We start from the raw sequence: 14706 nt of genomic DNA, 5'->3' as shown, positions 1-14706 counted from the left end.
AGCATATTTTTATTTAAATAACATTATTTATTAATGGCTTGTTCAACCAATATTCTTGTACATCTCCCGTAAATAGAGAGCATCGGTTGACTTAAAAACACACTTCATTAATTATTTAGTTATCATTATTTTGCTAGAAAGTATATGAAATTTATTTACTTAGAATAAATTTTATTTTCAGAAAATTTCGATCTATACTGATTTTTATAGAGAGAACTAACTTTTCAATTGGAAGTAAGTAAATAATTTTATTTTCTATTATTTGGTCCATGTTACTCAAGCTCACACTCGATGTAATTTATTTGTGGAACGAGGATAGCAGAGAATGTTATTCAATTGAAAGCTGGGATCGACATAAATCCGTCTCTCACAAAGCACATGTATAATAGGAATGACATGGGTCGAACTTAGGCATGTTATTAGCACGCTTTATACTTACTCAAACGTAATCCGACTAAAAAATATGAGCCTAAAATTTTGTTCAAGTTTACTCATATTTATAAATTGATAACTCAAATCTATTTTAAGCTCGTCTATTTTATTTTTAAATAATTTAAAATATATTTATATTATTTTTAATTTAATATTTATTAAAATTTAATAGTTTTAATATTTTTTAATATTATATTATAATATTATTATTTACAATTATAAATTTAATTTTATAAGCGAAATAAATGTTAGAGAAACTTTGAACAGATGACGTGATCAATCAAGAGGTATAGTGATGACATTTAAAAGACATTGTAGTATGATAACAAAAGAGGAGGAGTAGTGTTCTAAGACCAGACATTTTACCTACCACTTGCCTGCCACTTGAACACAAAAGCTTTAAAGCAGCAATTATATGACAACACCGCCAGTGAGATATGATAAAAGTAAAATTTTAATAATTCTTTAATACATGAATGTATATAAAAATATATATAATATTCATGTATTTGTAAAAATAAATAAAGAATCAATGAGATTTCACACAAAACTCACTTCAATTCAATTTTACTGAAGCAATTCATCTTTCATTTCTTCTCTCCATTTTGTTTCCTGGACTCGGTATGTTGTTGCTTTAATTTTCTGGGTTGGAGATCTCTTCTTTTCTTCTTTATTTTCAATGATATTTTTTTCAAGTTATTTCTTAACATTTCAATCCTTTCAGATTGCAGAAGCAAAGATGGCAGAAGTTCTTTTGGGTGCTATTTTGGAAGAAGCGGTGTCTAAAGCGAATTCAATTGCCACTAACCAAATCAGCCGTATATGGAATTTCAAGAAGGAGCTGAAAAGACTGGGTGACTCACTAGAAATGATGAAAGCTTTCTTGCAAGATGCAGAGGAAGTGCAAACAAAGAAGGACGCAGTGAAGCTTTGGTTGCAGAGGCTCAAAGATGTTGCTGATCAGGCAGCTGATGTCCTTGATGAGTTTGACTATGAAATTCTCCGAAGGAAACTGAAGATTCGGAACCAAATCCGAAGGAAGGTACTCGACTTCCTTTCTTCTAATAATTCCATTTTATTTCGTCTCAAGATGGCTAATAAAATTAAGGACATCCTTGAAAAACTGGATGGACTTAACAAAGACGCCAGTTCATTTGGTCTTCAGCAGAGAGCTACAGAACATGTGTCTCCTGTACCTGGAAGATCAAATGTGGAGACGTTGTCTGTCATGGATGACTCGACCATTGTTGGAAGGGAAAATGATGTCTCAAAGGTGGTTGACCTGTTAGTCAATCCCAAAGATGAGCAGGTTGTTTCTGTTGTACCTATAGTAGGTATGGCAGGTCTTGGCAAAACTGCATTGGCAAAGCTGGTGTATGATGATCTGCGTGTGAAAAGGCATTTTGATGTCAAATCCTGGGTCTGTGTTTCTGATCATTTTGATGTCAAAAAGATTTTAGGAGCGATGTTTGAACGGCTTACTGGTGATAGACATACCTCAATGCCAGAAAATATGGATGCAATGATTATGAAGCTCAAGGAGAAGATTGAACAGGCCAAAGGAGAAAAAGATCAGATCAAGTATCTTCTTGTACTTGATGATGTGTGGGATGTTAAGAAATGGGAGGATCTAAAGCTTTGTCTGAAAGGAATCAGTACAAATGGCGGGAATGGAGTTATTGTGACAACACGCAAAGAAGATGTAGCATCAACAGTGCAAGCACTTTCGGATCAAAGGCATCAACCAGGAAGACTAGAAGATGAAGAATGCTGGTCCATAATTAAACAACTAGCGTTGACACCCTCTCCAATGTCTCACGATTTAGAGGCTATTGGAAAGGAGATTGCTAAGCAGTGTCGAGGTCTGCCATTGTTAGCTAAAGTTATTGGAGGGACAATGAGCAAAGAAAGGAGTCACCGCACATGGTTGGGAATTCAAAAAAGTGGAGTATGGGGTTCACCGGACAGTGTGTTAAAAGTGGAAAGTGTGTTAAAATTAAGTTTTGACCGCTTGTCTTCTCCATCTTTGAAGAAGTGTTTTGCGTACTGTGCCATGTTTCCTAAAGATTATTGCTTTGTAAAAGAGGAATTGATCCAACTGTGGATGGCTGAAGGATTTCTTGGCAGCTCTATGGCAACGGTGAATATTGGTGACAAATACTTGAATGAGTTGTTATCAAATTCCTTATTTCAAGATGTCAAGAAGGACAAATTCGGGAATATTCTCACATTCAAGATGCACGACTCGGTGCATGATTTATCTTTGTCTGTGTCAAAGTTTGATACTTTGTTTTTTCAAGAGAATTCCACTCTCACCTCAAATGAGTGTTCTCATATTCGTCATCTCAATGTTGGGTGTGATGGGGAATCATTACCAGAAATTTTAACGGCGGTTGCTCCGAAATTATACTCACTGTTTTCAGAGATTTATGTGTTCAAGAAACTATCAAAAAGGTTCACAAGATTAAGAGTCCTAAAGTTTGTTGGTGCGACTAATATTTGTGAGTTGCCAGATTCCCTTGGAGAATTGAAGCACTTGAGGTATTTGGATGTCTCCAGGACTTCTATCAAAGCACTGCCGAAGTCCGCAACCGAACTTTACCATCTCCAAACATTAAGGCTCTTGGGTTTACCGAGATTCACCCTTCCAGACGGATTGGAAAATTTGACAAGCTTGAATCACTTGTATTTTGATAAAAAAGAACATCAGCCAGTTAATATTGGAAACCTAACTTGTCTTCAAACATTACCCATATTTTTTGTGGGTTCAGAAAGGGGACGTTCGATTAAGGAGTTAGGATCCCTAAACGAATTGCGTGGAAAATTGACGATAGACCATCTTGGGAGAGACAAACAAGAGGCTAATGGAGCAAATCTACACCTAAAAAAAAAATTATGCAAGTTGATATTTGAATTTGAAGTGAGTCATAGTTGGAGTGGTGGTTATAACAGTGAGGAAGTGATGGAATGTCTCCAACCCCACTCAAATTTGCAAAGCTTAATTGTTTGGCATTACGGAGGTGAAAGCTTTCCCTCGTGGATGTTAAGACCTGTTGGTGATTCTATTACTGATTTGTTTTTACTTCACAATTTGGTGGAGCTGAAGTTTTTCCATTGCATCAACTGTGAAAGTCTTCCACCTCTGGGCCAATTGCACAATCTCCAGTTTCTTGTGTTTAGTAATCTGAAGAAAGTGAAACGCATGGGTAATGAATTTTATTGCAACGAAGGTATTGATGGTATGAATAAGGTGATCAAGGTGTTTCCTGCATTGAAAAAATTCACCTTATGGACGATGGAAAGTCTAGAAGAATGGACAGCAATGGCGGCCACAAAGACAATCATGTTTCCTTGCTTGGAGGAGCTGGATATTTGGAGTTGTCCCCTGTTGAAAAATGTTCCACTAACGGGACAATGTTATTCTCTTGAAAAGCTTCGCATTTCATCATGTGAAAGTTTAAGCAAGATCGGAGACGGACTATCTACCTCCACTTGTCTCAAAGAATTATATCTATATGAGTGTTTTAATTTAAGTTCGATCCCAAATTTGGAAGGATTTTCCTCTCTTCAATATCTGTCAATTCTAAGTTGCTACGAATTGGAAGTACTTCCAATAACCGGACGATGTTCATCTCTTGAAAAGCTTAGCATTTCCGGTTGCGAAAAATTAAGCAAGATTGGAGATGGATTATCAACCTCCACTTGTCTCAAAGAATTAGATCTTGAAGATTGTCCTTATTTAAGTTCGATTCCTAATTTGGAAGGATTTTCCTCTCTTCAAAATCTGTCAATTAAATGGTGCAACGAATTGGAAGTACTTCCAATAACCGGAGGATGTTCTTTTCTTGAAAATCTTAGCATTTCATCATGTGAAAAGTTAAGCAAGATCGGAGACGGATTATCTACCTCCACTTGTCTCAAAGAATTGTGTCTAAAGAATTGTCCTAATTTAAGTTCGATCCCAAATTTGGAAGGATTTTCATCTCTTCAAAATCTATCAGTTGATGGCTGTGACAAATTGGAGAGCTTTCCACTAAAAGCACCACTGTTATCCCTTAAAAAATTGATGATAAGCGATTGCCCTAATTTGAAGCCTATTCCAAGTTTAGATGGACTCTCTTCGCTCACAGATTTAGAATTTGAGAAAGTAGGCGAAGAATGGAGTCATCTGCTACCAAATATGTTGCAATCCAACGTTTCCCTTTGCAGTTTAACAATATTAAATTTGCCTGATCCGATATGGATTCAAGATGACAGCCTTGGTAGGCTTAACTGCTTGAGAGAATTAGCTATAGGTGGTTTCTCAGAAGAGCTACAAGAATTCCCGTGGCCCAGTTCCATTCAATATCTCAGTGCCTCCCTTCTAGTTCTAAAACTGATTGGTTGGGAAAAGCTAAAGAGTCTTCCTCACCAACTTCAGTTCTTCACTGCTCTCGAAGAATTGACGATGGAAGGGTTTCAAGGAATAGAAGCCTTTCCAGAGTGGTTGGGAAAACTTTCTTCTCTAAAGCGTCTAAGTTTGAGTGGTTTTGGAAAGCTAAAGAGTCTTCCTCACCAACTTCAACTCCCCACTGCCCTTGAAGAGTTGACAATGTGCGGGTTTCATGAAATAGAAGCCTTGCCAGACTCGTTCAAAAATCTCTCTTCCCTAAGGTGTCTGCGTCTCCATTCATGCAATAAGCTCATGTACCTGCCTTCTGTAGATGTTATGCAAAGCCTCTCCAATTTAAAAACAATGGACATTTGTAAGTGTCCTCTATTAGAGACGAGATGTGAGAGGGAGAGTGGTCCTGAATGGTCCAAGATTTCCCACATTACATATATCTATTAATTTTCGGATGTAAGTTCAATTTCTTAAACCACAACTCTGCATATTTTGGCTTCTAATCAGAAGCTTGGATCTTGTTTTGCATTGCATTTGTGTCTCCTTGCAAGAACTGATGTTAAGTTGTAATCAATGAGGAAGTTTCTTGCAAGACTTCGATTTCCTTCTCATGCAATTTATGACACTTCATTCTATGATATGATTATCTTTGCAATTTACAAACTGACTTTTATGTTTTTATTTGATAAAGATTTTGTGGATATGGTAAGTCTCTTTCTATATATAGTAATTTGCAATGTACAACTATAAATTGAATCACATTGCAAATGGGTCTCATTTAATTCTGAAAATTCAGAATATGAAAATGCTCTGCATGTCTGATATTAATAAGCAGGGAATTGGCACCATAACTCCATAAAACATTCATTTATTTTGGAACTACAAGTCTCATATATTGCTTTGTTCATCCTTTTTGTCTGCTAGTTTATTGCTTTTTCATGTTTTAACCTTTTTGTTAAAACCAGTACTGCTTATGTTCCATGAATTATCCAGTATCCACTCATGAAATTTCTGAATTCTCTTTGGATGTGAAGGGAGATGCTGATAGGGCTTGAGTCAGAGTGAATTGTCCTCCTCAACATTGAAGAGCTATAATATAAAAGACAGCTTCGGTTCACCAATGCAGTGTTATCAACTCTTCGATTGGCGGTTTATCTGATGTCTGTCTGAGCTGAGTTTTGGACAATGGCTAGTAGGCCTGAGGATTTCGATTATGTAAGGTTGGATTTTTCATACGTATTTCGTAGCTTCAAGTTTTTCATTTTCAATGTTAGTTATATTTGGGTGATATTCTCAACTTTTTTTTTTTTTTTTTTTTAGTTTGCTTGAGATTATTTGTTGATAGTCTTGTTGAAGTTTTTATTGTGGCTTTGTATTATGATCTTGTAACAAACCACTTAGTATAGTGAAGCTTTTTGGTGGACTTTCAAGTCTCCTTGTTTTTACCTTTTGTTTTAAAAGGGGTTGGGGGTGTTTCACATGAAATATCATGTGTTTTGTTAATTGATTCCTTAATGATTATTTTGTTTTATTTTGTGTTGATTAGTGATATATTGAACTGTTAAGTTTGGTAAAATTATTAATTTATATTTATTAAGAGTGAAAGAACACCGACTATACTTCTATATACAATGTTCAATGCATTGGGTTTCATCCCATCAATAATCAAAGATTGCCCCCGCATTCAAGATATCCATATTCCATTGGCTGCATTTTTTTGTTAGTTATATGAAGTAGGAATGTTGTTAAATTATCTAATTTCAATACAGACAACAAGGGAAATATAAAGCATGTATAGTAGTATTGTTGGAAAAATCCAATGGCCTCTCAAAAGTTCTTAATACTATTACTGTGCAGCACCCACTGAACTTAGCAGCAAAAGTGCCTTACAGAGGTCGGAAAAAATGATTAAGCAATGAAAAGGGATTTTAGATTATTTCAGATATCTGGGAACCTTCAATAAATTAAGCTTTGAAGATTATGAAGGCATATTGTGAGGGGCCATTTCGGACCCCATAATTACAAAAAAATCATTCAAAGCAATGAAAAGAAAAGAGATCCCATTGTGTTATTAATTTGCTAGTTTTAACTGCAGTTCAGTTCATCACCTTTGCTTCCATGGAGGTTTATGGCCAGCTGAATCCACAGTTCAAGCTCATTAACACGAATGGCCAATCATGATCTTAAAAAGCAGCTGAATCAATAGTTTAAGCTCATCACATTTGCTAGTTTTTATGCCAAACTAGTTTTATATTTGAAGATGGCCATATACATGCTATCTACCCATTAAAATCTCTCAAAAATAATTTAGAAGTGTTTATAAATTCGAGCTGAATTATTATACGATATTAAAATAATATATTTTTGTTTCAATTTTTTACCAATTTTTCAGGTTTTCAGTTTTCGTATGCTTACAAACAATTTTGACTATTTTTCATTAGTTGAATTAAACCATTATTTTATTATTAATTTGACTAGAAACTATCACATCAAATCATAAAAATAAAAAATAGATTTAAAAGTAAATCTTATAATTTTTATGTTCCAAATTAACATAATAATATTTTTAAAATAGATGACTTTCTTTTCTAAAAATAAGATGTCAAAAAATTATTTATAAAGTAATTTAAATGAACATAATCTTAATATGTAATTTTATACATTAATATTTAATTCATACTTTATTTAATAACAAAAATATAATAACCACTAATATACTTCACACCTAGCTCTCTCTTTACACCCGTTGTTCTTCTTCTTTGCCACCTAGTCTTTATTTTTTTTAATAAGTGTATGGATCGGATTGAAAAAAATTTTAAAATCAAGCCCAATTTCAAACACAGCCCACCCAATAAAACTATATATTTTTGCATTTTATAATTAAATTTAAAAATCATTTAATTGGTCAGGATAAGACAAAGTGAATTCAAACTTTTTATCCAAATCAAACCGGCTCGGGTGGATGACAGCTGTAATCATTAGTCATGACTCTTAAAATGCTTTGCTGTTTTGAAAAAAAAAAAAAGAAAAAGAAAAGGAAATAAGACTGTTCTACTAGACCACATTTTAGCCTAAATTAAAAGTTTTAATTATTTTTAAATAATTAAATATATATTAATATGGATAATATTTTAGATTGATATTATAAAATATTAAATTAATTATAAAACTAGTATACATAATAAATATAAATATTTAATAATTTTAATAATTAAATTATTAAAATATTAATCATATACAAATAAAAAATTGTATAAAATTATAATTCTAAATAATCCAAAAAAAAATCAAAAAAAAAAAACCCAAAACAAAGTCAAATATTTAATACACAAAACACAATACAGTTCACTTTTGTTGAATCAGTTCATCTTCAGCTTTATTTCATTTCCTGGACTCAGTATCCTGTTGCTTTAATTTTCCGAGTTACGAATTTCTTCTTTTCCTCTTTATTTCTAGTGGGATTTTTAAAGAAAAAATATTTCCTTACATTTCAGACCTTTCAGATTGCAGAAGCAAAGATGGCAGAAGCTCTTTTGGGTGCTGTCCTAGAAGGAGTGGTGTCTAAACTGATTTCTATTACCGCTGAACGAATCGGCCTTGCATTGGGTTTCAAGAAGGAGCTGAAAAGACTGGGTGACTCACTACAAATGATCAAAGCTTTCTTTCAAGATGCAGAGGAAAGGCAAACAAAGGACGAAGCAGTGAAGGTTTGGTTGCAGAGGCTCAAAGATGTTGCTTATGAGGCCGATGATGTCCTTGATGAGTTTGCTTATGAAATTCTCCGAAGGAAAGTGGAGATTCGGAACCAAATTAGGAGGAAGGTACGGGACTTTTGTTCTCCCTCCAATCCCTTTGTATTTCGTATCAACATGGCTAATAAAATTAAGGACATCCTTAAAACACTGGATGACCTTAACAAATTGGCCGCTGATTTTGGTCTCCAAAAGAGAGCTACCGATCCAGACCCTGAGTATGGACGACGAGAGGAGGAGACGAGCTCCGTCCTCACGGGCTTAAACATTATTGGAAGGAAAAATGATGTCTCAAAAGTAGTTGACCTGTTAGTCAATCCCAAAGATGAACAGATTGTTTCTGTTGTGCCAATAGTAGGCATGGCAGGTCTTGGCAAAACTACTTTAGCAAAGCTGGTGTACAATGATTCGAATGTAGCAACACATTTCGATGTCAAATTCTGGGTGTGTGTTTCTGATCATTTTGAAGTCAAGAGGATTTTAAAAGAGATGTTAGAGCATTTTACTGATGATCAGATCTCAATTCCTCAAAATATGAATGCAATGGTTAAGAAACTCAAGGAGAAGATTGAACGGGCCAAACGAGAAAAGGATCAGATCAAGTATCTTCTTGTACTTGATGATGTGTGGAGTTTTGAAAAATGGGACGCACTGAAGGTTCATCTGATGGAAATCAGTAAAAATGGTGGGAATGGAGTTATTGTGACAACACGCATTCAAGATGTAGCGTCAAAAGTGCAAGCACTTCCAAATCAAAGGCATCAACCAGGAAGATTAGGAGACGAAGAATGCTGGTCCCTAATAAAACGACAAGCATTAAGGGCCTCTCCAATGTCTCACGAATTAGAGTTAATTGGAAATGAAATTGCTAAGCAATGTCGAGGTGTGCCATTGGTAGCTAAACTTATGGGAGGGATAATGCGCAAAATCGAAAGGAGTCTTTGCGCATGGTCGAAAATTCAAAGAAGTGATGCATGGGGTTCAATGGAAAGGGTGTTAAAGTTAAGTTTCGATCACCTGTCTTCTCCACCTTTGAAGAAGTGTTTTGCATACTCTGCCATGTTTCCTAAAGATTATTTCTTTGAAAAAGAGGAATTGATCCAACTGTGGATGGCTGAAGGATTTCTTGGCAGCTCTATGGCAATGGTGGATATTGGTGACAAATACTTGAATGAGTTGTTATCAAATTCCTTATTTCAAGATGTCGAGAAGGACAAATTTGGGAATATTCTCACATTCAAGATGCACGACTCGGTGCATGATTTATCTTTGTCTGTGTCAAAGTTTGATACTTTGATTTTTCAAGAGAATTCCACTCTCGCCTCGAATGAGTGTTCTCATATTCGTCATCTCAATGTTGGGTGTAATGGGGAATCATTACCAGAAATTTTAACGGTGGTTGCTCCAAAATTATACTCGTTGTTTTCAGAGATTGATGTGTTCAAGAAACTACCAAAAAGCTTCACAAGATTAAGAGTCCTAAAGTTTGTTGGTGCTGCTAATATTTGTGAGTTGCCAGATTCCCTTGGAGAATTAAAGCACTTGAGGTATTTGGACATCTCATGGACTTCTATCGAAGCACTGCCTAAGTCCACAACCAAACTTTACAATCTGCAAACATTGAGGCTCTTGGGTTTACCGGGACTCACACTTCCGGATGGATTGGAAATTTTGATAAACTTGAAGCACTTGTATTTTGGCAGAAAAGAACTTCAGCCAGTTAATATTGGAAACCTAACTTGTCTTCAAACATTACCCTTATTTTTTGTGGGATCAGAAAGGGGACGTTCGATTAAGGAGTTAGGATCCCTAAACGAACTGCGTGGAGAACTGAAGATATGCCATCTTGAGGGTGTTAGAGACAAACAAGAGGCTAATGGAGCAAATCTACGCCTTAAAGGAAAATTGTGCAAGTTGATATTTGGTTTTGAAGTGAGTCATAGTGGGAGTGGTGGTTATAACAGTGAGGAAGTGATGGAAGGTCTCCAACCTCACTCAAATTTGCAAAGCTTAATTGTTAGGAATTATGAAGGTGAAAGCTTTCCCTCATGGATGTTAAGACCTGTTGCTGATTCTAATACTGATCAGTTTTTGCTTAACAATTTGATGGAGCTGAACATTTTCAATGGCATCAACTGTGAAAGTCTTCCACCTCTGGGCCAATTGCACAATCTCCAGTATCTTAAGTTGAGAAATCTGAAGAAAGTGAAACGCATGGGTAATGAATTTTATTGCAACGAAGGTGTTGATGGCATGAATAAGGTGATCAAGGTGTTTCCTGCATTGAAAAAATTCACCTTAAGTGGGATGGAAAGTCTAGAAGAATGGACAGCAATGGCGGAAACAAAGACGATCATGTTTCCTTGCTTGGAGCGGCTGAAGATTTGGGATTGTCCCCTGTTGAAAAGTGTTCCACTAACGGGACAATGTTATTCTCTTGAAAAGCTTAGCATTTTCCGTTGTGAAAAATTAAGCAAGATTGGAGATGGATTATCTACCTCCACTTGTCTCAAAGAATTAGAGCTAGAAGATTGTCCTAATTTAAGTTCGATCCCAAATTTGGAAGGACTTTCCTCTCTTCAATATCTGTCAGTTCGAGTGTGCTACAAATTTGAAGTTCTTCCTATAACCGGAGGGTGTTCATCTCTTGAAAAGCTTCGCATTTCCAGTTGTAAAAAATTAAGCAAGATTGGAGATGGATTATCTACCTCCACTTGTCTCAAAGAATTAGATTTAGACGATTGTCCTAATTTAAGTTCGATCCCAAATTTGGAAGGATTTTCCTCTCTTCAAGATCTGTCAGTTCTACGTTGCAACAAATTGGAAGTTCTTACAATAACTGGAGGATGTTCATCTCTTGTAATGCTTCTCATTTCCAGTTGTAAAAAATTAAGCAAGATTGGAGATGGATTATCTACCTCCACTTGTCTCAAAGAATTAGATCTAAAAGATTGTCCTAATTTAAGTTCGATCCCAAATTTGGAAGGATTTTCCTCTCTTCAATTTCTGTCTGTTGAAAGTTGCAACAAATTGGAAGTTCTTCCAATAACTGGAGGATGTTCATCTCTTGAAGGGCTTCGCATTTCCAGTTGTGAAAAATTAAGCAAGATTGGAGATGGATTATCTACCTCCACTTGTCTCAAAGAATTAGAGCTAGAAGATTGTCCTAATTTAAGTTCGATCCCAAATTTGGAAGGATTTTCCTCTCTTCAATATCTGTCAGTTCAATGTTGCGACAAGTTGGAGAGCTTTCCACTAAAAGCACCACTGTCATCCCTTAAAAAATTGATGATACGTGATTGCCCTAATTTGAAGCCCATTCCAAGTTTAGATGGACTCTCTTCTCTCACAGAATTAGAATTTGGGAAAGTAGGCGAAGAATGGAGTCGTCTGCTACCAAATATGTTGCAATCCAACGTTTCCCTTTGCAGTCTAACAATATTAAATTTGCCTGATCGGACATGGATTCAAGATGCCAGCCTTGGTAGGCTTAACTGCTTGAGAGATTTAGCTATCGGTGGTTTCTCAGAAGAGCTGCAAGAATTCCCATGGCCCTGTTCCATTCAATATCTCAGTGCCTTCCTTCTAGATCTAAAACTGATTGGTTGGGAAAAGCTAAAGAGTCTTCCTCACCAACTTCAGTTCTTCACTGCCCTCGAAGCATTGAGGATAGAAGAGTTTCAAGGAATAGAAGCCTTTCCAGAATGGTTGGGAAAACTTTCTTCCCTAAAGCGTCTGACTATCAAATTTTGCCCAAAGCTCATGTACCTGCCTTCTGTTGATGTTATGCGAAGCCTCACCAAATTAGAAAGAATTAACATTCTATTTTGTCCTAAATTAAAGACAAGATGTAAGAGGGAGAGTGGCCCTGAATGGTCCAAGATTTCCCACATTCCACATATATCTATTAAGGGTCGGAGGTAAGTTCAGTTATACCCTTAGTTCTTCTCATCCTAAGCTACTTGATTTAGTCTCATATAAAGCCTTGTTTTAAATTTTTGTTAGCTTTTGTGGCATAATGTTGCAGGATTAAGTTTGGGCATAGATACTTTTGAGACTATCAGTTTGAGAACCAAATTATGAATTGAATGTGTGGACACAAGACAAAAGTAAGTTGTGCTCTATTTCCTTTCCATGAAAATTATGATATGATGCCTTTAGATTTTGCCTTGATTAAAAATTCCATGGATATCAGAAGTCCCTTTTCTCATATCTCATATTTTTAACTTAAATTTTGGTAAAGGTTTCATGGATATCATATTTTTCTTCCTGTCTTTCGTACAAAAATATATCATTGCTGCCCTCTCTGACAAACTTCTCAAATCATATTGTATTGTAAGTTATCTATATTCATTTGAAATGAAATTCATAGAGCAGATCCGGGTTTTATGTGTAGCCGCCCTTGGTGACATATTTAAGGTAAGAGGTGTATGACATTTGAGAATAACTTCGACTAGCTTTATTAGGAAATTTCTTTTCTTTTCAAATTTTTATTCTTTTGTATTTGAGAATCATAGATCATGCAACCAATAAAGACCAGCTTTGAAATGCAATTGTGATTGGTTCTTTTGTGATTGACAACAAATTCACCTTTCTTTGGATTCTAATCAGAAGCTTGTATCTTGTCTTGCATTGCATTTGTGTCTCCTTTCAAGAACTGATGTTAAGTTGTGATCAATGAGGAAGTTTCTTGCAAGACTTTGATTTCCTTCTCATGCAGTTTATGACTCTTCATTCTATGATTATCTTTGCAATTTACAAACTGGCTTTTAAGTGTTGATTTGATAAAGATTTAGTGAATATGGTAAGTCTCTTTCTATATATAGTCATTTGCAATGAACAACTAAATTGAATAACATAACTCCATAAAACATTCATTTAGTTTGGAACTACAAGTCTCTTATATTTCTTCGTTTATTCTTTCTTTCTGCTATTCTATTGGTTCTAATTTAAGGACGGATTTTCATGTTTTAACCTTCTGTTAAAACCAGTACTGCTTATGTTCCATGAATTATCCAGTATCCACTCATGAAATTTCTGAATTCTCTTTGGATGTGAAGGGAGATGCTGAAAGGGCTGGAGTCAGAGTGAATGATTCTCCTTTTCAACATTGAAGAGCTATAATATAAAAGACAGCTTTGGTTCACCAATTCAGGGGTTTATCTGATATCTGTCTGAGCTGATTTTTGGACAATGGCTATTTCGATTGTGCAAGGTTGGATTTTTCATACGGATTTTGTATCTTTAGGTTTTTCATTTTCAATGTTAGTCATTTTTGGGTGATATCCTCTACTTTTCAGCAAATAGTTTTGTTGTTATATGCTTTTTATTGTGGTTTTGTATTGTGATGTTGTAACAAACCTTTTGAGTATAGTGAAGTTTTTTAGTGGACTTTCAAGTTCCGTGGTTTTTACCCTTTGTTTTAAAGGGGTTTTCCACGTAAAAAAGCACAGGTTCTTTACGATTATTGTGTTTTATTTTGTGTTGATAGGCTATATATTGTGCAATTAAGTTTGCTATAATTATTAAATGATATAAAAAAGCAGTATAAGTTTTTATGGTAAATAGTTTTAAATTTTGTAAATGCTACTAAAAGTTAACTCACGAGATCCTGATTAGAGGTGCTCACATGAATGGCATTTTAACATTTGGAATGAGTTATGGTATTAATATAATTTATGCTTAAATTCAGTTGATTTCGGAATATTAGTCTAAATGTCCCAAGCTCATTTAAACCTCCATTCATAATGTAAATTATGATGATTATCATAATAATTTGTGTAATTAATTTATTTGACCTTATCAAATACTAATACTTTAAGTTTCAACTTGATTATTATATTTTCTCAAAGGCTTTTAAACAAGCAATTTGGACAAGCAATTTGGATCCACTAATTGAGTTTAGCTCAAATTCGGCTCACTTAATCAATTATTTATTTCATGGATCAAACCACAAATTTTGCTGTAAAAACTTGCAGTGATTATAACTCGTATTTTGTTAATATAATTAATTAGTTCATAGTTTAAATTTGTTCTAACTCGTAATTTGATCACATCGGTGATTATTAAAACATGTATTTATATTTTAAAATAATTATTATATGATGATACAAATATATCATTTTATTTGTAGATCGG

The 14706-nt window shown here is 34.8% G+C and overlaps 2 protein-coding genes across 6 annotated transcripts; both read left to right on the top strand.

Moving 5' to 3' along the window:
- Positions 1–769: 769 nt before the first annotated feature.
- On the top strand, positions 770–6261 carry LOC108481785 (putative disease resistance protein RGA1). Of its 2 annotated transcripts, XM_053026110.1 has the most exons (4): positions 770–1053; positions 1157–1474; positions 1575–5272; positions 5851–6261. In XM_053026110.1, exon 3 carries the CDS (start codon positions 1661–1663, stop codon positions 5261–5263), a length of 3603 nt encoding a protein of 1200 aa, XP_052882070.1. In that variant the 5' UTR covers positions 770–1053; positions 1157–1474; positions 1575–1660; the 3' UTR covers positions 5264–5272; positions 5851–6261. The 2 variants fall into 2 exon arrangements, with proteins under 2 accessions (XP_052882070.1, XP_017640356.2); XM_017784867.2 differs by lacking the exons at positions 770–1053; positions 1157–1474 and having other exon boundaries at positions 1490–5272.
- Positions 6262–8073: 1812 nt separating this feature from the next.
- On the top strand, positions 8074–13966 carry LOC108481947 (putative disease resistance protein RGA3). 4 transcript variants are annotated; one of them, XM_017785044.2, is made up of 4 exons: positions 8074–8213; positions 8311–12488; positions 12596–12677; positions 13629–13966. In XM_017785044.2, exons 2-3 carry the CDS (start codon positions 8335–8337, stop codon positions 12621–12623), a joined length of 4182 nt encoding a protein of 1393 aa, XP_017640533.1. In that variant the 5' UTR covers positions 8074–8213; positions 8311–8334; the 3' UTR covers positions 12624–12677; positions 13629–13966. The 4 variants fall into 4 exon arrangements, with proteins under 4 accessions (XP_017640533.1, XP_052882062.1, XP_052882059.1 ...); XM_053026102.1 differs by having other exon boundaries at positions 8097–8238; positions 8320–12488; XM_053026106.1 differs by having other exon boundaries at positions 8147–8213; positions 8320–12488.
- Positions 13967–14706: the final 740 nt, after the last annotated feature.

This window comes from Gossypium arboreum, chromosome 1, assembly GCF_025698485.1.
Source record: "Gossypium arboreum isolate Shixiya-1 chromosome 1, ASM2569848v2, whole genome shotgun sequence".
NCBI lineage: Eukaryota > Viridiplantae > Streptophyta > Magnoliopsida > Malvales > Malvaceae > Gossypium > Gossypium arboreum.
This window is presented reverse-complemented; position numbering and strand designations above follow the sequence as displayed.

Bases quoted from the DNA above. Each gene is read 5' to 3' on its own strand.
- LOC108481785 (XM_017784867.2), top strand. From the start codon at position 1,523: ATGGCTAATAAAATTAAGGACATCCTTGAAAAACTGGATGGACTTAAC.
- LOC108481947 (XM_017785044.2), top strand. From the start codon at position 8,335: ATGGCAGAAGCTCTTTTGGGTGCTGTCCTAGAAGGAGTGGTGTCTAAA. The intron at 12,489-12,595 runs GTAAGTTCAGTT...ATAATGTTGCAG, and splicing joins ATATCTATTAAGGGTCGGAG to GATTAAGTTTGGGCATAGAT.